Here is a 25,955-nt window from a genome sequence, read left to right on the forward strand (position 1 = left end):
TCATCCACACCGCTGTTGTTGCAGCCATTTTACCGTGGAGCCTCGGCGCAACGGCTACCGGAGGATGCCGAAACAGCACCGTTAAAAGGTAATGCCGCCTTTTTGTTGAGCTCTTTTCCTCGCGTCGCTTATCTTCACCTTTCCGACTCAGTAAATACGTCGGATAATGTCTGGCGAACTGACGGTCAGGCCGGCCGAAGGGGCTGAGGGAGCCTCCACAACTAGTAGCTGCTCAGACAGAGGAAAGATTGCTGGCAGAGTGTTTAGCGGCTAAGGCTAGTCGCTGGCAGTTCACAAGTCTGTGTGAAAAATGGCGACGTCTATTAACAAACCGCTGAAAGTTGTGAATAAGCTTCTGTGTGGCGAGCAGATGGATGTATTTGTGAGTCCAGTTTAAGGGGGCTGATAGCATTGCACTACAAATTAAACCGGCTCTTATCAGTGCGTTCATAAGGGGGGCGCTCGAGAGGTACTCAACGATGTACGTTTGCGCACGCACTTTGTAGCGTAGCCCTTAATGGCTAGTCTGTTTTTAACGTTTCTAACATAATTTTTGGAAAGGAAGTGACACCATTTTGGCTTACTTGCTATTATCAGTCATGTTAATATATCAGTTCGCCGTTGTTACTAGTTTTGTTTGTGATCTCGCCGCACTGCTGTTGATGGGTGCTTGGGAACTAATAAGGCACAGACATAGCAGCATGTAAAATGGTGAAATCGCCACATTTCTATTAAATTATTGCCATTTTGGATTTCCACATGGGAATTCAGCACATTTTTTTTGCATTAGTTTCAATTACGTTGAACTTTGACGGACAATTTACTACTGTTTACTGATAGCAATTTGTCTGCTATAGTGCTGACCTTTTGAGGGGTCAAATAGCCAGAGAATAATCAATTAAGAATGCTATGGTAGCTAACTGTTACTTGCTAGCTAGTTTCCCTACTGTTTAACAACCCTGTATTGAATGACATGGTGTACAATCCTGACATCAAAACGGTGCTACACTAGAGAGAAAATTGACAGAAGCTAGCCATGTGACTGACTGTTGCTAGCATGCTCCTGGTTGGCTACAGTGCTAGCTATTCTTGTTCACCAGCCACCCTTGCAGTCCCTAGGGTACCGAGCGGCCTGTTTCCCAAAGGCGCAAGGATACATTTCTCTTTTTTTCTTATGCTACTTTTTGGTCTGGTTTGGTGTATAGTGGGGGTAGGACAGTATTACATCACGAATCTAAAAGGGATTCTCCAATCAAAACATGATTCTACCTCTTTTCACTCTATTGGCAGTGTAAGGGAACATATCTTAATGTAGACAGAAAAAATATTTAAAAAATGGATGTGTTTACTTGTTCTGAATAGGAATGATAACTAGAAAATTCCCTCTGGTAAATTTTGAAAGGGACATGGGGGGGTACTGCTGGGGGAACCATCTCTGTCAACATACAAATGATCATCTTTCACTGAGCAATGATTGAGGAGCTGTGATCACATTAAGTCTTCTGTGTGTGTGTATCTCTGTAATCAAGTTACCTGTATGTGCGTGCATGTGTGTGTAGTAGAGGAGTGCCTCAGTCAAAGTCAAAGTCAGCTTTATTGTCTGCAGTATGTACAAGACAAACAGAGTTGCCCTCAACCTCTTTGACAAGACATATAAATAAAAACTGTACAATCTAAACAATGACACATTTAGAGAGTGTAGTAGTGCAAATGGATATGGTAGTGCAAAAAGAAAGAAGTTAGCATATCAACTGGTGGTGATTAAAGTGTCTTTGTGTTGTTTTCCTGAGGGGAGGAGTTCACATCAGTGAGAGAGTTTGTAGAGTCCAGGTTGTGCGTGCGTGCGTGTGTGTGTGTGCGTGCGTGTGTGTGTGTGTGTGTGTGTGTGTGTGTGTGTGTGTGTGTGTGTGTGTGTGTGTGTGTGTGTGTGTGTTTGTGTGGTGGGGGTGGGGGTGGGGGTGAGGGTGAGGTGTGCGTGTATGTGCACTGTAGAGTCCAGGTTGAGTGTTTGTGGAGGGGGGGCAGAGCAGGGAGAGAGTTCAGCATCGGGGGGGCAGAGCAGGGAGAGAGTTCAGCATCCTGACGATGTGTCGATGCGTCCCTGTGCAAAAATACTGAACCCGTGTGTGTGTGTGTGTGTGTGTGTGTGTGTGTGTGTGTGTGTGTGTGTGTGTGTGTGTTTGTGTGGTGGGGGTGGGGGTGAGGGTGAGGTGTGTGTGTGTATGTGCGTGTATGTGCACTGTAGAGTCCAGGTTGAGTGTTTGTGTGGAGGGGGGGCAGAGCAGGGAGAGAGTTCAGCATCGGGGGGGCAGACCAGGGAGAGAGTTCAGCATCCTGACGATGTGTCGATGCGTCCCTGTGCAAAAATACTGAACCCGTGTGTGTGTGTGTGTGTGTGTGTGTGTGTGTGTGTGTGTGTGTGTGTGTGATCATTTAAAATTACCTTTGTTGTGTGTGGGGGGAGGAATGTGCACACTGGTGTGTATGTATGTGTATCTATAACTGTATGTGTGTGTATCTATAACACACACTAAGTGTGTGTGTGTGTGTGTGTGTGTGTGGACATGTGTATGACAGACAGGGCTCAGCAGTATAAACAGCAGATATCAGAGTTAGTCAGTCCCTGATTAATAAATTGGTCCCAGCTGTGGCTCTGTCTTTAGCTCAGAGATTGCCATGACAACTTGGGCAGTCTGGGGTGAGATTTGGGTTCAGCGCACCTCCTGACCTACAGCTTTCTCTGAGAGAACCGTACCTCCTATCAGAGTGTACTATAGATCATCGGACTCAAAAGACCTTCCTGAGTAGCAGTGTGTGAGAATTTTTTTCCTTGGGCGACAACTTTTCTTTTTATCGCGATGTAAAGACAGGTGGCATTTCTGCTTTTCTCCAAAAAAAAAAAGCTCTGAATTTTGCATTAGAGCACATATGTCAAAGTCAAGGCCCGCGGGCCAGATGCGGCCCGCAAATGATTTATATGTGGCCCCCCGGATGATATTTGATTAGTATTAGAACTGGCCGCAGCCGCCTGCTGGTGTTTTACACGCACCAATACTACATTCCCCACAATGCAACGGTAGCCCGCGAACTCACTGCAGCGCGGCAAACGGGCCTCGGCTTCATTATTGATCAGCAGCCAGAACAGATGTTAACTTTCAGTTACTCACTCCTCAAAAAGGAAAGTATTGTTTTGTCTGTGTCCTATAGATTTTTGTATTTTAATTTATTTTATTTATTTAGATTTATTTTTCAGTTGAACTCAGCTTGCCTGCTGAGAATGTTGTCCCTTAATTACTGACAGAGCCATAAGAAAATATTGCTTTTTTCATTTAATGCACAGGACTTTTTTTCTTTGAAGGAAGTTTGTCTTTGTTGAAAAATGTTTACACTTGAAATTACCGACAGAGCGATAAAAGAATATTGATTGTTCATTTAATCATTAAATAATATACATTGTGTTAGATCTTAGTTTAAGAGGCTATGTGCAATCATTAAAATATGTTTTAATAAACATTGAACCAGTCCGGCCCTCGGCTTGTAGCAAATCTGTCTCTTTGGCCCTCGGTGTATTTTGACTTTGACATCCCTGCATTAGAGTAAAAGTTTGTCTACAAAAGTGTATTAAATCATGTGCGTAGAGTGTAATTTGTGGCCGTAGAGAGAAAGAGAACATTTTCAGAGAATTTTTAGACTCTCTCCCACTCTAGCTGGTGATGTCACCCACTGAAGCACGAACATTCCGCGCAATACACACCCATTATAATCTCAAAATTTCACCAAAAATGATCATTGTCATTGAACAGTGATAGATCAAAAACTATAGGACCAATCAAAATGTGGATGAATACACCAATACACTAGACTTGTGTCTATAGTTTAAAGTTTAAATGAAGTCTCTCGGTGAATGTATGCCTGAGCTATAGACGTTTGCAAAACTCCAATGATTTTTCTTTTTCCTCTTTTTTTTTCGCCCATCCCATTCATTCCAGTGGAAATTTTTTCGCAGTTTTTCGCGTCTTACAAAATTTTGGAGGATGATGAAAAATGATAATAATAGTAATAATAATAAGAAGAAACGTGCAGTATAACAGTAGTGACTCGGTGCGTTGCCCCGTGTCCCTAATGAGTTTTACTATGAGCTCCCTGAATATATTAAAATATGTATGTGGTTTAGTGTGAATGTGTCTGTGTGTCTGTGTGTCTGTGTGTGTCTGTGTGTGTGTGTGTGTGTCTGTGTGTGTGTGTGTGTGTGCTTAAACTATCCACACTGTCCCAGGTTTTTTGAGCCCAGCCCAACCTGCAACATTGAAGTGTTGATCGAGTTCAGTTGCTTATTGGACAGAGGTTGTTTTCAAACAATGCTCTTGTTTTGATGTGCTTGTTTAGGGGGCACCTTTGAACTTAAAGGGCTTTAATCATGCTCAGGCTGGTTGTCATGGAGATGTGTGTGTGTGTGTCTTATTATGCTGAATGTGTGTGTGTAACCGACAGTTACACCTGTTGACAGTTAATTGTCCCCTTGAGGAGCAGCTACTTTTTCGCTGCTGGTTTCTCCCGAACAACTTGTGATTGTGAGAAAACGGTAGCTGCTATCAAAAAAATGATTAGACTGTGAGAAGTGTAGAAGTCTGGGCCAGATGTACGTGTGTTTGGTGTTGAGATATGTTTTAGAAAAATTAGTAAATGGTCGATTTAAAAAGGCAGGCTGTGAGACAGAAAACTGGAGATTGCAGCTGGTGCAAAATCCCTCTTTATTTAAATTTGGAATCAGAGGCGAGAAGAGACGTTCGTCTACAAAAGGATCCAAAAATATGTACCTCCTATTCACCGTTTGGAGTTTATGGCAATTAAAAAAAAAAAAATGCAGATTTCTTACTGCCTTCTCGCACTCTAGCTGATGACATCACCCACTCTAGGGGCAGAAATTCTGAGCATTTTTTGAGAAACTTTATGGTCTTCAGATGGTCAGGGATCAAAAACCAAAAGAGATATCAAAAAGTGAGCTGAGGTTCATTTTGAGCCGACAAAATTATCTACGTTTTAAAGTTTGAATGAAGTCTCTAGGAGAAAGTATGGCGAGGCAAACTTGAAAAAGACTGAAATTTGAGGAATTTTGTCATTCCTTTCTTATGGGAAAATTTTCGCAGTATTTTGTGAATAACTTTGCGAATTATTAACGAATCCTGTCATAATTACATAGCACACCATTCCTGACCGAGCCACACGTTTTTGATATATAGAGGTGAGTGGCTCGTGCATTGCCTCGTGCCACTAATCAGTGATTTACGTAAACAGGCGTGGTAAGTGGTGGAATACCTAAAAACTAGAATCCGAAAGATGTCTTTGTTCTTTAACAGAATGGAGAAGATTGAAGTCGCTGGCCACAACTTGGGTCTGTGACCACTGGGCAGACAACACGTAATAAAAGGACTCATTATATGAGGGTCGGCCCCTTGAATTTTTGCTGGAGCCTCCATTCACCAGTACCAGAACACGAGCTGCTGTAACTCATCGAAAGTTGGCCAAGGGGAATCCTTTTTCCACTTGGCGTTTTGCCCTTATTTTTATTTGGCAGTATTTAATTAGTTTCTTCCTTGTGGGCATGTTTGGGGTTTGGGTTTTGCTTGACAACTTGAAAATACTGCATGATTTTCTCATGTCGTCTAGCTCAACTCTACTACAAACGGCAGATGACGTGCTCAGCTTGTGACATGCGTCTCTGACGACTCCATGGCAGCAGCCTCTGACCCATTCATATAGCAGAAAATGTCGGATTTTTGTGCTGCTTTTGGATGTTCTGACGAAATAAATGCCAAAACCAAGCAACAGGGAATAACATTCACTGGTGTGAAGTGATTCTACAATATTCTGCTGTTACAAACACAGTCACAGTAAGTTATTCTTATTTTAAGACAACATGACCGTCCTGATTAGATTTCGTTAGCTCATTAATCAGTAACAAACTGGTTAATTTTAAAGAAAAAAAGCACATAAAGGACAATACAAGAGGCCCTTTCCCTTTAGTCCAATGCTCTGTTGACTAACCAGCATAACATGACCGATGCACAGCCATTGAGGCCTCATGTCTCCACCACACTAGTCAACTTCTCGGTAAGGTTTATGTGTGCTGGTCGGAGAGGCTCTGAGTCAGGAGCATGTTGAACTGCATCCCCCACTGATGAAGTGACAGATAGTTGTTATGTATCCTTCTTTTGTGAAAGTTGTTCAGCAGTCAGTGGTCAGAGCTAGCTTGTCTGCCCTGGCTAGCTTTACTTCTAGCTCACATTTGTTCTCCTCAGTGTTTTTCTGTGCGTTCAGTCACAGTAGCTCTTGATGGTAATGGGAAATATTTACTCAATTACAAACACTTCATGACATTTTATAATATCTATAATTATATTTTTTGTAATTATGGCTAACTATTTTTTGTGGCTTTACATGCTTCAAAACACATTGGTGACTGAAATAGTGTGTTGTACCAGACGGCAGAAGTGTGTGTGTGTACAGCCCAGCTCACATGTCATGTTGTGCCAGGTGACTGAGGAAGTGGACACCATTAGTCTTGGAAAGGATGTAAGATAGGGGAAATCTGGAGAAACAATGGTGTATAGAAAATCACATGTGAAGCTGGAGAGTGGCCTGAGGTTAAGCCCCACACTAAGAGGAGTTATGAATACAGCATAAAAGGAGTGTGCTTTCAGAAATTTGCTTTAGTTGTTCCTGGGACCAGCTCGGTTTATTCTATGCTGTATATGTGCAATATTCCCACATGAGACTCAGTTGACTACTAGTGATTACTGATGAATTATTGAACATTGTGGAAGAGGATCAGAGCTTATCTGTCCGAGGCAAGGTTCTTTTGTCCCACAATGCCATAATGTACTCGTAACGAACTTGCTCTTTGAATCTCTCGCCCTCCACCATTTGCACACCAACTGCGTGATTGCCTCAAACTGGTACGCATCACACTTTTCTCACCTGAGTAGCAGCAGTGTTATCTTTGGCTGCAGGCAGAGAAATTCTCCCACACCTAGCTTTAGCATTTCGCACATTTTATTGTTTACCACAGACTGCTAGCTAGCAGAGTCATTTGTGTGTTTGTCTGTGTATGCAAATTTTAAAATTCAAATAAGCAATAAAATTTCTGAGATTAGCTAGGCTGCTAGAAACTGTTAACAGCATGTATAACTGTGTTATCTGCATAAAAATGGTAAAACGCATCATAATTTTTGAATAATCTGTCCAACAGGTGTATGTATATAGAAAACAGAAGGGGGCCGAGAACTTAGCTTGGAGGGAGAATGCAATTGAAGTCGTCAAGGAAGAAAAGTTACCCCGAGTGATGTTTGAGATGCTCAAACATTACCCTGTGCGTAATAAGATAGGTACCGAACCCCTAATGGCTCCCTGAGTCTCCAAACGATGAAAGAGGATACTGTGATCAACTGTGTTGATTACCTTCTCCAGAATAAATAGGACATTTTTCAGACTGGTCTGTAGTTACTTAAAGACAGGGAGTCCAAATTATTTTTAGCAGTGGATGCACAATGACAATGAAACAGGTGAAAAAGGACCAGAGGCCAAGTTTGTAATAATCGGCAGGCAGTGGAGAATACCTCATTGGGCATCTTAATGAGGATGATATCTAAGATGCAGGAAGATGAGTTCATATGGGAGACTGTACTGTCGAACACTGAAATTGTGATGGGCTGAAACTGGGTAAACGAGGCAGAATTGACATGAGGAATGGAAAGAATGCGATGATCAGTCTGAATTTGGAACCTGATATTCTCCACCTTCTTTGCAAACCGACAGAGAGTTTTTTCGGACATCTCGTTGTCAAGGAGTTTTTTCGGACATCTCGTTGTCAAGGCGTTGTCAAGGCGCTCTCGTTGGCGCTTATCCATAAGCGCCAACGTTATTGTTTCTGCTGTCTGTGAAAATAAGACATTTGTCTCTGATGCATTTTCACTATTCCCAATCCAGAAGAGAGATTTCTCCTGGATACTGTTGTATGTGTGATGCTTGGGGCCAGCTCTCTCACTGCCCTCTGCCTCTCACGCACACAGAGACCCTACTTTTAGTGACGATTGTGGAGAGAACTTAACGGTCAAAAGTCAGGTTATCCTTCAAGGCGTCATTGCTGACAATGCTCGTTCACAATAAAACTGACGTCAATAGCGATGATAAGCTTTGGACATTTTTACTTGATATGCATAGATCTAACATCTTATCACACAGCAGAAATAAATGCTACAGCAACCAGTCTGTCTGCAGGTTTTGGTTTGCATGGCTAAGTACATGGACTTTCCTTACTGCACAGAATTGCTTGAGCTACCAGTGAAGAAAGTGGATGACAACATGGATGTCCACTGGAAAGTAGGAAAAAATAATGAGTGGCACAAAAGTGACTTTTGCCTCTCTGCTCTTTGTCGCTGCCTGTTTGCACAAGAGCAGGGCTGAGCTCCTCATACAGACAGTGGACAGCAGTGTAACTTCACAGCATAGCCCACAGCAGAAGGAATAAAACAGACTGTAGGATATATTTCACTGGACTCAACTACAACAGTGCTTATATCTATAAGAGCAACAAAAGACTGACAGTACTATCAATTTATCAAACACCTGATAGTAATGATCATCATAATAATATAATAATAATAATAAAAAAAGTAGACAATACTGGCACCGCCAAAATTTTGACAGTGGCACGAGGGGGCTGCTGGTGTTATCTATACCACTGTTTCTCAAGCCTGGTCCTGGAGTACCACTGCCCTACATGTTTTAGATGTATCCCTGCTCCAGCACACCTGATTCAAATGAATGCCTTGTTATCAGACCTCAACAGAGCCCAGTAACGAGCTGAGCATTTGAATCAGGTGTGTTGGAGCACACCTTACATGGAGCATGGAGTATTGGCTTACATGGAGCAACAGAGCAGGGCAGCCGGTGCAAGATCCCTCTTTATTTAAATTTGGCGGGGGCTAACCCTTTAAAATTGAACTTTGACGAGAGAAGAAAGGTTTCTCTACAAGAAGATCCAAAAATTATGTGTCTCCTATTCACCGTTTGGATTTTACGGCAATTTTAGAAAAAAAAATCAGGTGATTTCTCACTGGCTCTTTCACTCTAACTGATGATGTCATCCACTCTAGGGGGAGAAATTCTGAGCATTTTGTGTGTCTGTTTGTATGTATCTGTCGTTGTGTGTGACTGCGTATGTGTGTGTCTTTGTCTGTTTGTGTGTGTGCTTGAACTACACATTTATCAAATAGTCCCAAGTATTTTGAACAAGCAGCCCAACCAGTTCCTGGAGATGTGTCTGGTATATGTGTGTCTGAATGTGTATGTGTGTGCGTGTGTAAGTTCTGCCCCACCTGCTGATAATTACCTTTCTACCTCTCCCACTTTTTACCTGTTCCTGTTCAGTTTTGATGTGCTTGTTTTTAATCACTTTTTAGCTGTTGGTTAGCCCTGTTTGTGTGTGCATGTGTGTGACTACTGTCTCAACCTTTTTGCGAAAGTGCTTTCTGAAGCTGAGTTTAGCTGCTTGTTGGGTGGAGATTGTTTTCAAACAATGCCCTTGTTTTGACTGTGCTCCTTAAGAGGACAACTTTGATCTTAATGGATTTAGTCATTCTCAGGCTGGTTGTCATGGAGATGTGTGTGTGTGTGGGTTATTGACACATACCGGTATGTGTTTGTAAATGACAGTTGCACCTGTTGACAATTCTGCCCTTGAACAGGTGCTTTTTTGCTGTCGGTTTCTTCCGAACAACTTGATTGTGACAAAACGGTAGCTGCTATCAAAAAACCAATTACACTGTGGTCAGATGTATGTATTTGTATCAATCATCTCCGTCTCTCTCTCACCCCTCACACCACTGCTATCCTGGTCCACAGCCTTGTCACTTCCCGTCTTGATTACTGTAATTCACTCCTTTTTGGTCCCTCACAAGTTCCTCCATAAACTTCAACTGGTTCAAAACTCTGCAGCCCGCATCATCACCAAGACCCCCTCCTCTCACCATATTACTCCTGTCCTTCAGCAGCTCCATTGGCTCCCAGTTAAATACAGAATCACTTTCAAAATCCTACTGTATACATTTAAGGCTATCCACAACCTCGCCCCCCCCATATCTCTCTCATGATCGAGACTCACGTTTTGATATATAGTTTGCAAGGGTTTTCTCAAAGCTGTGGGACTAGTTACGCGCCGAAATTCTGGCGGAATATGAAAAATAATCAGAAAAAACGCATGGGATAACGAGCTATGCTCGAGACACTCGTTTTCTATAGCTCTTCGAGCTATAGAGGCGAGTGGCTCTTGCGTTGCCTCGTGCCACTAATAAAACTCACTGACCAGCAGTAATAAGGTTAAAAATATGCGAATGTTTCCTCGCAAAAGGCTTCTAGTTCTGTGAGTTTCTTGGGCCATCTTGCATACACTGCTCTTACAAGGTCCATCCACAGCTTTTCGATGATGATTGGGTTGGAGGACTGTTAGGGCCATGGCAAAACCTTCAGCTTGTGCCTGTTGACGTAGTACATTGTGGATTTTGAGGTGTGTTTTGGAACATTATCCTGTTGTAGAAGCATTCCTCTTTTTATTTTGATCTATTTTATAGAGTTTGTGATGTTTGCTTCCACAGTTTTTGGGTATTGAGCTGAATCCACTCTTCCCTCTACCAGTGAAAGTTAATGGATATGGAGCAGAGGTTAGCAGTATGTTTTCAGTCTGGTAGTAAATGTCCAGTGTAGGTTACAGTGTGTCAGTTAATAAACGCTGTAGCTTCTCAGGCAGGACGAACAAAAGTCTTGTTGGTTGTTTCCCAATTGTTGGAAAAGTGAAGGGGATTCGCCCCCAAAGCCCCAGTGGAGTGCTGTCTGTAGTGGAAACACAAATCATATCTAGGGTTTACCTACATATAGGTACAATTTAGATATGGCTTTCAATGGTTTCACCTTAAAATGTTCTACAGTTTGCAGACATGAGATTTATTCAACTTTTCTGTCCCATTCGTACTAATTACACCTTTTCCCACTTTTCCAACTTTTCATACTTCTTCAGCTGCTTCTTCATGCAGAGTTAAGGCAGCAATGCAGTTTAGCTCCCAGCCATTATTCATACGCCTTCAGATGCTTCAGCATACAAAGGTAAGCTAGCAATGCAGTTTACCTCCCATCCATTTGTCAAGTACTACCATTCAACTCCTAACTTACACTGCACTTTCAGCCCATTCCCACTTTCCCAACTATCTGTTCTTCACCTTTTCATGCATTTTTCAACTATTATGTACTCATAGTTATCAATTCATATTTCCTTCCTTTCTAACTCCATTCAAACCTTACAATGTTCTACATTTCTCATAAATTATGGGTACTGTACTAATTACAACTTTTCCAACTCCTTATATTCCTTCAGATGCTTTTTCATACACTATCTATGCAGTTTAGCTCCTAGCCATTAGTGAGGCAATGCTATTAATCTCCCAAATTATGTATTTTGCATCCTTCATCCCTTTCCCATCTTTCCAAGTACTCATACTCCTTCAACTTTTATCTGCTCATTCATACTTTAAGCCAGGAACTCCATTCAAACCTAATAATGTTCCACATCTTTCATACATTATGACTTAAACCCCCCACACTGATCAGTCCCTTTCCCACTTTCCCAACTCTTCAGCTGCTACTCCATACAATTACCTCAGCTTACCTCATCAGTCTACAGGTTAATTTGGATACAGACACACAGGAAAGTGCGATGCGCCTCAGTCTGAGGCCATCACCCAGTTGGTGTGCTAAATGATTGAGACCAATATGCTACCTGTCACTTCATCAGTGCTAACTGGTAGATGCAATGTGCTTCCCACTTACAGCCTCTTCATCTGGTACATGGCCAACAACCTCACCAAGAAGCTGACTAGTGCGGTGGAGGTAGCAGCCTATAATTTGCCTGCGTCTGTAGCAATGGCAAAAACATTGTGGCAGTTTTTTCTTAAAAGTTAACTGGTTAGTTACTGGTAGTCACATGCAGAAGCACAGGATTAACATTAGAAACATTCCTGCCGACCATACAGAAGATCCTTTAACGTCATAGTAATTTTAATCACACTATCTTAATACTTGTTGCTATTATTCTTTTGCCATTTTTTCATGGATGTGGGAAGGTGATGTTCTCATTCTTAATCCCGCCTACAAGGCTCTGATTGGCCTAGCTGTTTTTCACCAGGAAAACAGTCGTCAACAACCTAAAACTTGTTTGAATTATAGAAAATCGTATGTGGGTGGTGATTCAGATTCAGAGGTCTTCACCCAGGCCAGTATTGTGTGACAAGGCGATGTTTGACAGGAAAGTATATCTGGAAAGATTAACATGGATAAAATCGCATTGAAGACATAGACAATGTTTAACATCAATGATGATTAATCCAGGAAGTTTATCATGATGCTGTTAATCAGGAATCCCACCACACACACCAGCCTTCATCCTCCAACCCATCCCCCTTCATTCATCCCTCTATTACTGCTTGCCAAGTGAGGAAACTGCAAATGTAGAGAGTCCCTCTGAGCGTCATACAGTCATGGTGAATCATGGGAAGTCTGCTTGTTTGCAGTCATACCATGGATCTTTGTCTGGATTGTACCTCTGTTTTTCATTACTCCTCTTCTTTCTTTTGTATCCTTTTAATCTATCCTTCTGTTCTCCTCCATGTCTGTCTCCTCTCTCATCTTCTCTTTCTGTCCTCCATATACTTTTTTTTCTTCATCTTCTCTCAACCTCAAGAGGTTCAGGGTCACATGAGTTTGAATGTGAAGTCTGAAGTATGAATCTGAGAAAATAAAGAGGAAAGAAATCATAAATTTGAGAAAATTATTCATGTGACCTTTATAAGACATTTATAAGAATCACAATACTCATTTTGTCCATATCACCCCCCATCCCCCCCCCCCCCCCCCCCCCCCCACACACACACACACACACACACACACACACACACACACACACACACCCCCTCTGAACAAGAGGGTTAGATGCTAAAGAGTTAAAAAATCGGATATGTTACATCTTTCACTTTACTGTACTGACAGTTGTGTTTTTTTCCCATCAAATGACCTTTACGCTTGTTGGGTGACATTCTTGATGAAAACATTCACCCAACTCCACCTCTTCCTTTCTATTCAAGTTGCCTGTGATGGGGGTAGTCAAGCTAGCTGGTGCTACCAAGCTTCTCCACTGCCTTTTCTTGTATGAATAATGTCAGCATTGTTAGCAAGGCTACAGAAAATGTGGTTGCTCAAGACTTTATTGACTAAGTATGTGTACACAAAAAAGGAATTTGAATCTGGTTTTTCATTGCTGTCATTGCACTAGCATAGGAATGGACAAGGACAACAAATACAGAGCTGCTAAAGGTGAAAAGTGGCTGGATGATTATGTATGTCCATGTATACAAATCTTTATACTTGTAAAGTATGTAATATTTATATTGACAATTCATGATGATGTGTGCTGTACATGTTAAAAACTGCATTTCACACTGAAAACAATCCGTAAAAATATGCTCTATAGTGGAAGTAAGTAGATGTTTTGTTGTCAAAGGGTTAATTTAAGCCTGTGGGAAGAGACTGTTCTTGAGTCTGGTTGTTTTAGCATCAAGTTTTCTGTAGCGCTTACCGAAGGAAGAAGTTGGAACAGGTCATGTACAGGGAATGATGGGTCTACACTGCAGTGATATTTCCTGCTTGTTTCCTCATTCTAGTTTTTTATAGGTCCTGAATGGAGGGCTGGTTGACACCAGTTATTTTATCTGCTGTGCTGACTGCTTGTTGTAGTCTATCCCTGTCCTGTTTGGTGGTGGATCCAAACCAGGCAGTGATGGATGAACAGGCAGCAAATTGTGTGGATGATTGTAGTGTAGAACTGGATCAGCAGCTCATGAGGCAGGTTAAACTTCCTTAGCTAGCGCCAGAAATACATCCTCTGCTTGGCCTTTCTGATGATGATGTTTTATGTAGGACGCCCACTGTAGGTCCTGGGAGATTGTGGATCCCAGAAACCAAAAGGTTTCCACAGCAGACATATGTTGCTAAGTGTGGTGATGGGATGTTTGTGGAGCAATTGAAGCTGCAGGAATCTTCACACAGGTCCAGTGATCTGTTGAAGATCTTTGTAAAGATGGGGACCAGCTGCTCAGCACAGACCTTCGGACATGCCATCTGGGCCTTGCTGCTTTCTTGATCTTCTGTCTCCAGAAGAGCTGGCACACATCCTGTTCACAGGTCCCGTGTGCAGATGGGGGGGTAAGTGAGGAGGGTTGACAGGGTAGGCTTATGATTGTTTGATGTCGAGGCAGGTAGGTAAGGTTGTAGCCTAATAGTGGTAGAGGGCGGTGTATTCCCTGCTGCAGAGGAAAAACAAATTCCAGTTAACGAACACCACCACGTCTTGCTCCCATCCCTCATCAGACCGCTATGCTCCGTGAGTTACTAACTTCTCCCTGCTCTGCTCTGGGTAGTTACTTCTTACAGCCAGGCTAAATTAGTTTTAAAAACCCAGTGCACTCCCAACTATGGTAAGACGGGTAAAGCTAGCTGTAGCATATCACATGTTGAAGAATGGTTGAATAGTTCCCAGTGAATGTTGAATACTATTTTTGCCTGAAAAGCCCATCTCTATTTTGCAGTAAGACAACTGATATGAACGGTGCTGCATGTTCACCGTTGGTTCTGCTCACCTAACATTCAGCAGGAGGGTGCCATAGTGTGAGTTAGGCAATGCTTGATTTTGGTTAGTCTGTTTTCCAACATGGTGTCTGGGTCACAGCTGTTCCACTTTACCCCTAAAGAGTAAACTTAAATATCGTTCTGATAACATTTTAGGCAAGAAATAGGCAATGCAGTAACATAATGTTGACTGATATTTGATCAGCACTTCCTTGTTTGAAAGTTTGATCTGCTTTCCACAAGTTGCACTGGAAGCACTCATTTGCACAAGGTTGAGGACCTGATTATGCAAATTCAGATACAACAACTGGTCTCAACTCGCCTTGCTGTATTCATCATGCCCCACATGGCTGGGTCTCCTGTGCTCAACAGAAAACTGATATGTCTACTGGACATCTGCCAATGGATCCAGTGTGTCTACCTCAGTCAATCTGTGTGATAGGACCAAAATCCTATATCCGGATATAGGTAATTTCATATCCAGATAATGGTGCATACCATTATATAGCACATTTTCTGTGAAGTCCGTGAATAAACAGTTATAATTCAGCAGTGCTGTAGGATTATTTTTCCTTTTGATCTTATTCGAAGAATTTGTCCATTGTTCTTTATTAGTAAGTAAGGTTTAAAAACAAACTCTTGGTTATTAGGCTCCAAGACCAGTTGTCCTGCCGTCAGGGAGTCATGTTTAACTTCAAACAGGGCCACAAACAGTTACACAACAAGTAATCAGTCCTGTCTTGTGTCCTCCAGGAGAGCTTTGATCTTAAATGTAAATACTAGTCAATGTTTTGGTATCTTGTTAGAGCTGGCCACATGGCCTTTTATAGCTGGAAGACAGGAAGTACCTTCTTTGGTGTCTGGAGGGGGGTGGTTTTTGGACATGGTACATTAGTATCGGGAGGAATATCCTACATTACTCATATTTGATTATTTTTCTCCTTTTAATTAGAACATTTGTGCACATTTTCACCACCTTTCCCTTGACCACCTTGCATAGGTGGTCAAAGAGGTTACTGGTTCAGTCTGTTGCGGGAAGTGGCATGTAGCATACAAGTACAGTTTTCTAGTTCGTGTCAGTCTTTTCATATGCAGATGTCACCTATGTGAGAGAATTAGCCCTCTTCAAGGTATGAGCACCTCATTTTGTCTTGGCTGGTTGGTGTCCTACTCTTGTTCGGAATTATCCCATTTGGCCTCACGTTCGCTCTCCTCCATGTTAGTTTGTGTTACCTTCATATAGATTTCTTGCATGCATCTGTGCAGGGCGAAAGAATGCAAAGTGCAATCCAACTAACAAAATGTTGTTTTAAAGAGTGTTAAAATAAAAAATAGAGCATAAAATGAAACTACAGACATTTTTCTATCGTCACCATATATGCATATATCATTGTATATAGGCATGGTTAGGCAGCCCTAACTCACTGTTCACCAAAATACTGTTCACTGGTTTGTTTTCGATTGAGAGGAGCAGCTCAAATATCACATAACACTAAACCAGTAAAATTCCCTCAGCGAACATCCAGAGGAAGATTTAGATCGTTGATAGCCAGCATTAGTAGCTAACTCATTTCTACAGATGGCAACCAAAAAATAAATGTTTGCACCCTGGGCCTTCCTGTGGTTCATCCCAGCTATTTTGTCGCAAAATGAATAGATTAATTACTCCTATTTTGGGGGGGTTTACGCAGAGCAGTTCTTACCTGATAGAGGTACCATCTAATTCCTTGAAAGGTCGACATGATACTGCCTGTAATATGTATCATGAGATGGAAAACAGCCAACAGACTGATGCTTCAATCATGTAGCTGTGGACTTTTGTTTTTACCAAGCATCTAATTAGCATCTCTGGGTTCTGGGGTGTTCTTATGGGACCAGATTTTACCCAGATTATAGGTTTTCCTTGTTGTCTTGCTCTACTGTTTTGCAGCACTGTTCATAGCTTTCCAGTCTTTATGACATGAGAAGTGATTGGTTTCCTTGACCCCCCGTTGATTCTTTGGAGTAAATGTCCGAAGATTCTCTCATTCTTACTTCAACAAATTGTCCCTGTAAAAATGTGAGCAGCAGTTTTAACCCTAGTTTGACTGGGTTATGATTCCAGGGGGCAGATCCTTGAATTTGAGAGATGATAATGGTGATGTCTGCCTGAACAGAACATTTGGTGCGGAGGTTCATGGTCTCCAGATGATGAATCCAGATTTTCTTCATTAGCACCAGCCTTGTGCTAGTACTTTAAATCATTGCCCGCCTCTGATTTGTTTGTTGATTCAAAAAGGTCGAGAGTGCAAGAGTTGTCTACATGGTTTGACAAATGTTGGCAAAAAATAATTGATAATGAAACGCAAGAAGAATTGCATTGATTACACAGATAGGGGGCATCCTTTTAGATGGGCTCCTTCAGAAAACACTGGGAAAACACTGATGACAGCAACTTGGCAATTGAGCAGTAATCTTGAAATAGTCCACTGAAAGCACTGCATTTTCCATGCAAGGCAGACTGAAGTTTGTTGGCTCAACGCATGAACACATTAATGAATTATCTTTATTTTCATTGTGCTCTTTACAGCAGAGCCATCTCAAAGACACATTGCAAGTGCGGGCAGTGTTGTCAAAGAAATGGGCCTAATGTCATCTGAGGAAAATGTAGGCTATGCCTCATCCTCACAGTTTTGAATTCCTACAATGCATTTGTATTTTTTGCAACTTGTAAGATGACACACAAAATAACTGACTTGCCCAGGGATTGCAGATTGAAATTACCTATTAACTAAATATGGCACAATATATCTCTTTGTTTGAGATTAATGTTTGTTGTACAAGTTCCCTGACAAATAGGCATAGACTAATTTTCCCTTTTGTGTCTGTGCCACTCAGCCCCAAGCCCATTGGTTCCTATTGAAGATATAAATATTTGGAAAAACAGCTCACAAATATTTTTTCATTTATAAAAATTATGATTAATTTTCTCAAACATTGCTCAACCAGGAGGAAATTGTGCATTTCTTGTGAACTATTTTCAGCAGTAGATTAGTAGTAGTACACATTTGGTGCTCTAGTTGGCATGTGAGGCAGCAGAAGTGTGGGATTTGAGTCAAAATCAACGATAGTGCCTGCATTCATGGTAATGAATGAATTTGTCACCCTGTTGCTTGAAAAAAACTAGTTTTCAATCAAAAATGCTAACCATTCTCTGTTTTTGGCTTTTTAGTTGCAAGGATTTGCCACATGTATTTGTCTTATTGACAGTTATTTGAGCATCTTTGGCTTTTTCACTGTTGGTTACAAAAAACAAGCAATCTGAAGACATCATTTCATTTTATGATATTCTGACATTTTATTGACAAAGTGATAAATCAAGAAAATAAATAAATCTTAGTTCAACCTTAAATGTTTGCATGCAAACTGCAAGGATGTTAACATTCTGACACTAGCATTCTAACCCAAAGGATGGCTAAACTAGTACAGCTGAAGCAATTGGATGGATGTTCAAATCAATGGATGACTTTAGCCTGTGATTGTGATTATCCTGATGAAGTGCAGCTGAATGCTTGGTCAGACTTGCTGCACTGAAACAGGATCTGTTGCAGCTATCCTGTATTTAACCAGGAAATATCAAGCATGTAGTATCAGGTAGCAAGCAGTGTCAGGTGTAGCACTTGCGTCACAGGGCCGGTAATGATTTCCTTCAGTCCAGCCTTTAGACCAAACCTGACGGGTAAGAGCTAAACTTAAAGAGTTAAAACCAGTCTGAGAGGTCCAAAAATGGCTACAGTTTCCTAAAACCCAGCATGATATCTTGAAATGTCTGCCCCAAACCCAAAGGGATTCTGTTTACTATGATGTATAAAGTATCTATCTATCTATCTATCTATCTATGTAAAACAGGGAAAAGCAGTGAAGAGAGAATGATGTTTGGCATTTTTGTGTGATAAATGACTTAATCAAATGGTTATGATTATTTATTTGTCTGTAGGTCAGCTAATCAAATAATGGCTAATTGTTTACTATGGCACCGACCCCATGGCAAACCTTCAATTTTTGCCCCACTAATAATATATCTAGTAATAACAAAGTTGCCTCTTCTTTTCAGCATTAGTCTGCTGCTAGCCTTGACTAGCATTGATTTCTCTGAACTTCTTTAGATTGGGAAGCTAACAACAGTAAATCTGCACCATTGATATGCAGACTTAAATTTGAACAATGTTCATAGACATTGAACAACTCTGGCAAAGAAAGGTCAATAAACTACTTGGACTGTGACATTGCACTTGTTTTTTATTGCAACCTTGTTTGGCCCCTTGGCACGCAAGGACAATAAAAACTACAATGTTTATTTGAAGGAGAAGAACTATTAATGAATAACTGAAAGATGAATTTGATCTCTACATTTTATTTCATGCTTTGTTTTTGATTAATTCCAATCTATTTTGTTGTTGGTGTTGCAAAAAAAAATTGATAAATGTAATAATTGGGAGTTTCCCCTCCTAGGAACTTGAACTATCAGGTGTTTTTTGTTTTTTTTTTCTGTTCAAAGATGTTCCCACAGGGTTGTTTCTCCTGTCCCTAAGGCCCTGTTTGCCATGGTAGCTAACGAGGCTTGTTTAGATGAAGGGTATAATGGTACAGAACCGATGCTGAACTGAGGGAAGGTCACAGTGGTTCCTGTTAGTCAGCTCTGAGTAACGAGCCAGCTGGGGTCGTTCTCTCAGCGGATGTGGAGCTTCACTGTTTCTTTATAATCACTGTGTCACTGTCTGCTGATCTGACGATGTGAGGTGTCTGATTACACTGGTGCTGATAGTAAACTGGCTTCTCCCCCGAGCATTAATCTACCAATTAAAAATCTCCAGCCTGTGTGTTCTCAGCTGCAGCAGTGCATGTTCATATTAACATTTTATGTTCAGACGACTCTTATCTGTAACATCTTGCAGTGAGACCAGCTGCAGGAAAAGCTCACAGCACCCAGAGCCAGCAGAAATGATGACGATAGTTCAGAGATGTTGAAATACAAGAGTGAAACCTAGGACACGTCTGCACTAATGTGGATAAATTTTTTAAAAATGTATCTCTTGTTGTGTTTTTTTCATACGCACAGTGCTTCCACTTTTCCAAAACACTCTCCAGCTGGCTAGATAAAACAGAATTTAAATAGGTTTTTTGGATATGAACAGATAATGGAATCTGAACAGATGTGAAACCACATCTGGTTTTGTAATTGTTTTTTGTTGCCCGGTTGACAAAATTTCCCTTCTTGTAAGAGTTGCAACAAGGTCAAATTTAAAATTGACAGCATATATAATTGCAGTAAATAAACTGCAGGAATGATTAGAACTCACAGTAGCAGTGTCTCCTATGCTCCTGAGATGCCCTGGTGGCCTAGGGGTTGAGGCGTGGTCCGAGGATTTCTGTTGTGTGTCATTACGCATATCTCTCCTCTTCATTTTCTCATGCCTCCATTGTCACAGTCTATTGCAGGAATAAAATGCCCAAACAATGTTTTTGTTTTTGTTTTTTTAGGAGAAATGATGCAATATGGCCCATGTGGCTTTCTAACGTTTTATGAAAGACTTGTCAGACCAACTTTATTCATCTCATTTCACTTTAGTTTGTGTCATCAGCTGCTCCCTTTCATCTGCCAATGATAAGCTTCAGTGGGAAGGCGAAGGGTGGGAGGTTCACGGTAAATAAACTTTGGAGTTCCCAGAAAGTAAATTCCACCTCTTTTGGTGGAATTCTCACTACCCCAGTCGTGATATCAAACTAATGCATTCTGTAACAACATAAAATTTATATAGATCTACCATCAAACTTCATACAAGAGAGCCAAAAACCCACTAGCTAAAATGTATTATAATCATGTAGTTTCTGGAATAAAAATGTGATCCCATACACACAAGTCCTCACCAAAAAGACAAGCTTAACTGCCCAGCACTGCACAGGAGGAAGGAAAAATGAAGCATTTATTCAATTTAAATAAACTGTTAATTTAAGAATGTATTTCAACAGTTGATGTCTTTTGTTGTAAGATACGTTTTCCTGTTGTCTGATTCTTTGGGAAAAGTTTTCACAATGAGTATGCTAGGGGTGGGAAATATGTCATATGTCAACATTTATATCACTGTACTTTTATTTTGTTTTTTTTTTCTGTGACGTTATTATATCACGATATTGCAGAAATAAAAGGGATACTCAACTTAGCAATGTAAGCGAACATATATTTAAAAGGAAAAATATTTAAAAAACTGCTTGTTTATTGACTTTCATGTAACAACGCAACCAGCTGAGCCTGCAGTTTTAAGTGTGGAAATAATATCAGGCCTGGCTATGTGAACAGTTACCCACATCCAAGCTACTTGTCTGGTTATTGGCGTTATAAACGTTAACACAGTTTCTCTTGACTGCCCCTCAATATTAAATACTAAATACTTCCCAAGCCACATTAGCCATGGAAAGTGGTAGCACCAAATTCAACAGGCTAACCTGCAAAATAAAGCAAGGCAACATAAAAATGGGCAAACCTTACAGGTTCTTAGTTTGAAGACTGTATCAATCCATGCTTGAGCTTTAGTTCTGAAGCGAAACCTGCTTTGTATTGACCCCCAAAGCAGTCCAAAGCAAAATGATTAATGCACACATATAACACTAGCCTAACAGGTAATCCACTGGGTCTATGGGTAGATGAAGACTTTTGTGTTGGTTCTTGCCAGCCAACAACAGAGAAGCTGATGTGCGTTTCTCATAATGTTGCCTTCCACATCTTTTGTTACCAGAGTCAATGTTATAGCAAGTTCTGTGAGTATGTGCGTAGCCCTCTACTTGCATTTTATCATTCATTTTATCATTATTAACATTTTATTAGCCACAGTAAAGCACCTTATTTTAAATATGCTTAAACATTTATGACAGTAATGACGATATTGCAAAGCTCATGAACATGGCTGAACGTGACATCAGTGATGAAACTGGTAAACTAAAATAAATAGGAACATAGTAAATGAGGACTGAAAGAGTTATAATATAAGGTTGCAAAATACCAAAAATGAATAAAAAGGATCGAATTGTGAAAATGATCTGTCTGTTTCATTTATATTAGTTCTTGAGTTTTCCTCTGTGATTCTGTAGAACTGAATGCTTTCTTTATTTTCCTGGCAGGACTACAAACATGGCTGACGCGGCACGAGGTACCGTGGTTGGCCGGCCATTGGCATTCGCCAATGAGGAGCGGAGGGCAGTTCACTCCTGGTCCCGGATTTCGTCAGCGGGGCACAATGTCCTCCTGGATGCTCTGAAGATCCTCAGCCCAATGTCCCATGACCTCTCAAGCAGCGAGGACCTGGTCACCTTCCTGCACGACCTGAGCGAAGAGGGCCACAAGCCCACTGTGCTGCGTAGCAAAGACGTGTATGGCTATCGCTCGTGCACAAATCAACCTCTGACTGAAGACATGCTGAAGCCACCCAACAGGAACGTCAGACCCACCGCCAAAAGGAGGGGAAAGAGGCCCTTGGTCAAGAAAAGAGAGGTGCACCCTTCCTGGAACACCTCTGACAAGAGCAGCCCCAGAATTCAAGGGGTCCGCCCCCCAGAGCTGCTGGTGGACCATCGTGTCATCATCTGCAGCAGGACACCCAGTCGGACTGTAGAGATGTCGCAGGCACTACAGGTGCGGCCGTGCCTCAGACTGACCAACATTAAAGGCCTGTCTGGTTTCCACACGGCCAGACTCCAGATCCACACTTCCTGGGACTCATCCTCGGAGGCACCATCTGTTGCCTTTTCACAGCAACAGCACCCTCCAACGCTTTCAGGAATACCTTTGCAGCCTTCTCAGAACGGTGGTGGAGCACCCACCAATGCTGTGGCCTTGTTCAGCCAGAAGAGCCTGTCCTGTCCCCTCCGATTGGATGCTGCCCTCATCGGAGATTCTGCTCCGGTCTTTTACGCTAATGGCCGGCCATTCCCAGAGACTCACACAGAGCTCACCAGCAATGGCTGGAGGAGCAACGGCCTCCACCGGGATGGACAGAGCCCCAAGGAACTGAACAATCCGACCCGGCAGAGAAATGGCTGGAAGGACAAGAACAGTTTTAGATGGAAAGTGATAAAGGTGGATGACTCTCGCTCTGTGGCTGAGGCCCGCAGGAAAGCGCAGAAGATTCTACAAGTCAATCTGTCTCCGGTGATTCAGATCCAACCTCTCAACCATGTTTTGAGAGACTTCAGACACCAGAATAAGTGACAATTTTCCCCAAACTACCAAACGTTGTTTGTTTAGCAGATGTTAGTGTTTTACATCCATTAGCATCTACCTGGCTGAGCCCCAGTGTTCATAGCAAATGTCTTACCATGGGCTTTTGTCATCTCTGCTGATTGTTGGAGGTAAAGAAATCAGTCTGTCTCTGGAAGTTCTGCTTCCTGACAGAGGCACTTGGGATTGAAAGGCATTTGAAGTTAGGTGATGCTTTTCCCAGCAGGCTGGGAAATGACTGTTGGCTGAATTTTGGTACATGTTCATTGTCTACCTTAGTTCGCGATACTCGATACTTCTACCAACTATCATTCTGCTTTGAGTTGAATGGCTGCTAGCCAATGTTGCTGATGATTTTGGGATGCAGCATCCACTGTGACTGTTAGGTCAAAGGTGAATTTTCTGCCCAACAAGGCCACTGGGTGAGACTCTTAGTTGTTCAAAGGGTATAACTCATTTGAAGTATAGTGCTGATTTGTTAAAAAGTAATTCTTACTTGGGACACCTGGGTGAACCTGTGAATGAGCAGGGGAAAGTTTTCAAAGTCTTCAAATGAGCAGAATGGTTGGTTTGTTCCAGCAAAACAAATAAACTAAACAGAAGGAGAGAAAAAGAGAAACGTGTTTAGTTTGTCTTCCTTTTTTGTATTTTTGTTGTGTTTCCACTGGAAATCAGGAAGGCTCTGGGAGCGAGTACAGCAGGGAATCAAACCCGCGGCCCATACAGAGATAGATTGAGACCTGGGTGATTTGTTTGAACTACAGTTCTTCACGAAGTGTTCCTTTGGTTTAGTTTATCCACATATGGAGACAAAAGACTTCTAGAGTACTTTTGACTGTTGGGAACATTTGATGTCTTGCAGTGACAAAACACGAATCAACTGAAGCAACTGCACAAAAGGGAGCATATGGAAGAGGACTTGAACCATGTGGAAACATTTTGACTTCTGACATTAACCATAAAATCTTTATTGTGGTAAAATCCTTAGATATAAGGATAATAAGTTTAGATTCTAAAGTTTCTCACATTTTCTCCTTATTGAAAATTACATTTGAATCCTATTTCTTTTTACAGATGTATTCTTAGAGTTACATCTTAATCACTCAGAATTTTTCCATACCATGACACGGCCCTGGTCCACTTCCATAAGTTAAAGACGTTTTACACCAGATACAAAAATACCAAGATGTACATTCGGACTTGGAAATGACCATTAGCTACTGGTCTAATGCTGCTCAAGAATTACTTTAGTCCAGTAAATTTCTGTACTACACAGGCAAGCAACTGTTAGTTGGAGAACTGACATTTGCTGGCATTTTAAAATGCTTGTTAAAATTAAATTTGAAACTGCAGCTTTAAAAAGTTTAATCTCCCATCAGATCTGTGCTTTGCTCTGTTGAGTTGGTCACCTAACAAATTTTACATTCACCCTTTTTTTTTATCAAACTGTCATTAAAGTCATTAATATTATTTCCTGTGACGTATAGAAAATATTTGAAATGTCTGAAATTTGATTGGGCTTTCTTTTAATCACACTGTTTTTGCCACAGGTGCTAACATCGTTGGTGCTGAATTACGCAATTGGCACAAGAATGTTCTTCTAGTTAAGAATGGAGCATTTAGGAGCAGTGACTTCCTCTAATTTACTCTCTGAAGGACTGATTGCACTGCTGCCCCCTGCAGGTTGGGATGAGCATGCCAAACCGCCTTGTGTGCTTTCCAAAGAGTTTCTGTGAGGAACCACCTGACACCATTTCATGTCATCATCTTTGAGAAACCCCTTTGTATTCCACTGAAAATTTTTGAAATGTCTGGACAAAATTACATTCTTAAAGACAACTGCATTGTTACTGAGCACTGCAAACGTTTATTTTTGAACTTGGAAACAGTGCATTAACAGAAAGTCTTAACTCATAGTCTACTTACTTGCGTTTTTCAGAGCTTTTACTGATCTCAAGACAATTGTGGATGAAAGCTCTGAAAAAGCCGATGTGCAATGAAGAAAAAATAACAAGCATCAGAAATATTGACTACTTAATACTTAAATCAGCATATCTTAGGGTCTAGGTAAAACAGAACTAAACCACCCCTGGCTCAGTAAATAAGGACATTTTGCACCAAAAAATAAATCTGAATTTCCAACATGTGTTTCTTGTTTAAATGCTGTGGAATCTGTTACAGGCCACTTGGAAGGAATAATTAATCAGATTTACAGTGGAAATATGCGCTTTCTGACTTGAGATCCACACACTTTGAATTAGCAGTCTGTTCCCCTGTTTAAACTGAGACCACATCAGTGTTTGTTGGTCGGCCCTGCAGATTTCCACGTCTCTGTTCTGGTGAATTTTATGTTTTGGAAGAGTCTCTCAGTTTCTTCATGCCCCTCTCCGATCTGTCTGTATAGTCAAGTTCACTACCGACAACTCCCTTTTCTAGATCTTCTTTCTGTTAGTCTCGTTTGTGCAAACACTTGTATAATATTGTATTTCCTACATGACCTTTGAAAAGTTCTTTTGTTCAATAAAATCTGATCTGAAAAATATTTTTTTTCTCAGCTACAACATTTCTCATAACGTGGAACTCACTTCAGCATGTACAGTACAATCTCTCAAGTTAAATTTCATTACCATGTTATCAGATTATGTTCTTTGACCCCTGACTCACCAAGCCAAAAGTTTGTCATTGGGCTGTTGGAAAGTGGGATGTGCACTTATTCCTTTTGTTTCAGAGAGTGAGAAGGCTTTTGTTGACAGAGTTGAAACCATTAAGGGATTAATCAGTAGACAAACTATTTTTATAATCGAGTCATTGTCATTTTTTCTAGCAAAAATGTGAAACAATTGATTCTTCGCTTCTCTGTTGTAGGGATTTGCTGCCTTTCTTATTCTCTTGTTCTAGTAAACTGAATATCTTTGGGTTCGGGACTGTTTGACAGACAAAAGAAGCAATTTCGAGGAAATTGTGACAGGCATTTGAT

General features: G+C 41.2%; 1 protein-coding gene across 2 annotated transcripts; it reads left to right on the top strand.

Annotated features, from left to right (window-relative positions):
• On the top strand, positions 1–25,511 carry ccdc71 (coiled-coil domain containing 71). Of its 2 annotated transcripts, none has more exons than XM_041954380.1 (2): positions 1–88; positions 21,883–25,511. In XM_041954380.1, exon 2 carries the CDS (start codon positions 21,893–21,895, stop codon positions 22,967–22,969), a length of 1,077 nt encoding a protein of 358 aa, XP_041810314.1. In that variant the 5' UTR covers positions 1–88; positions 21,883–21,892; the 3' UTR covers positions 22,970–25,511. The 2 variants fall into 2 exon arrangements, with proteins under 2 accessions (XP_041810314.1, XP_041810322.1); XM_041954388.1 differs by lacking the exon at positions 1–88 and adding an exon at positions 11,145–11,157.
• Positions 25,512–25,955: the final 444 nt, after the last annotated feature.

Source organism: Chelmon rostratus, chromosome 2, assembly GCF_017976325.1.
Source record: "Chelmon rostratus isolate fCheRos1 chromosome 2, fCheRos1.pri, whole genome shotgun sequence".
Lineage (NCBI taxonomy): Eukaryota > Metazoa > Chordata > Actinopteri > Chaetodontiformes > Chaetodontidae > Chelmon > Chelmon rostratus.

Excerpts from the sequence above, each read along its gene's own strand:
- ccdc71 (XM_041954380.1), top strand. The coding sequence starts at position 21,893 with ATGGCTGACGCGGCACGAGGTACCGTGGTTGGCCGGCCATTGGCATTC.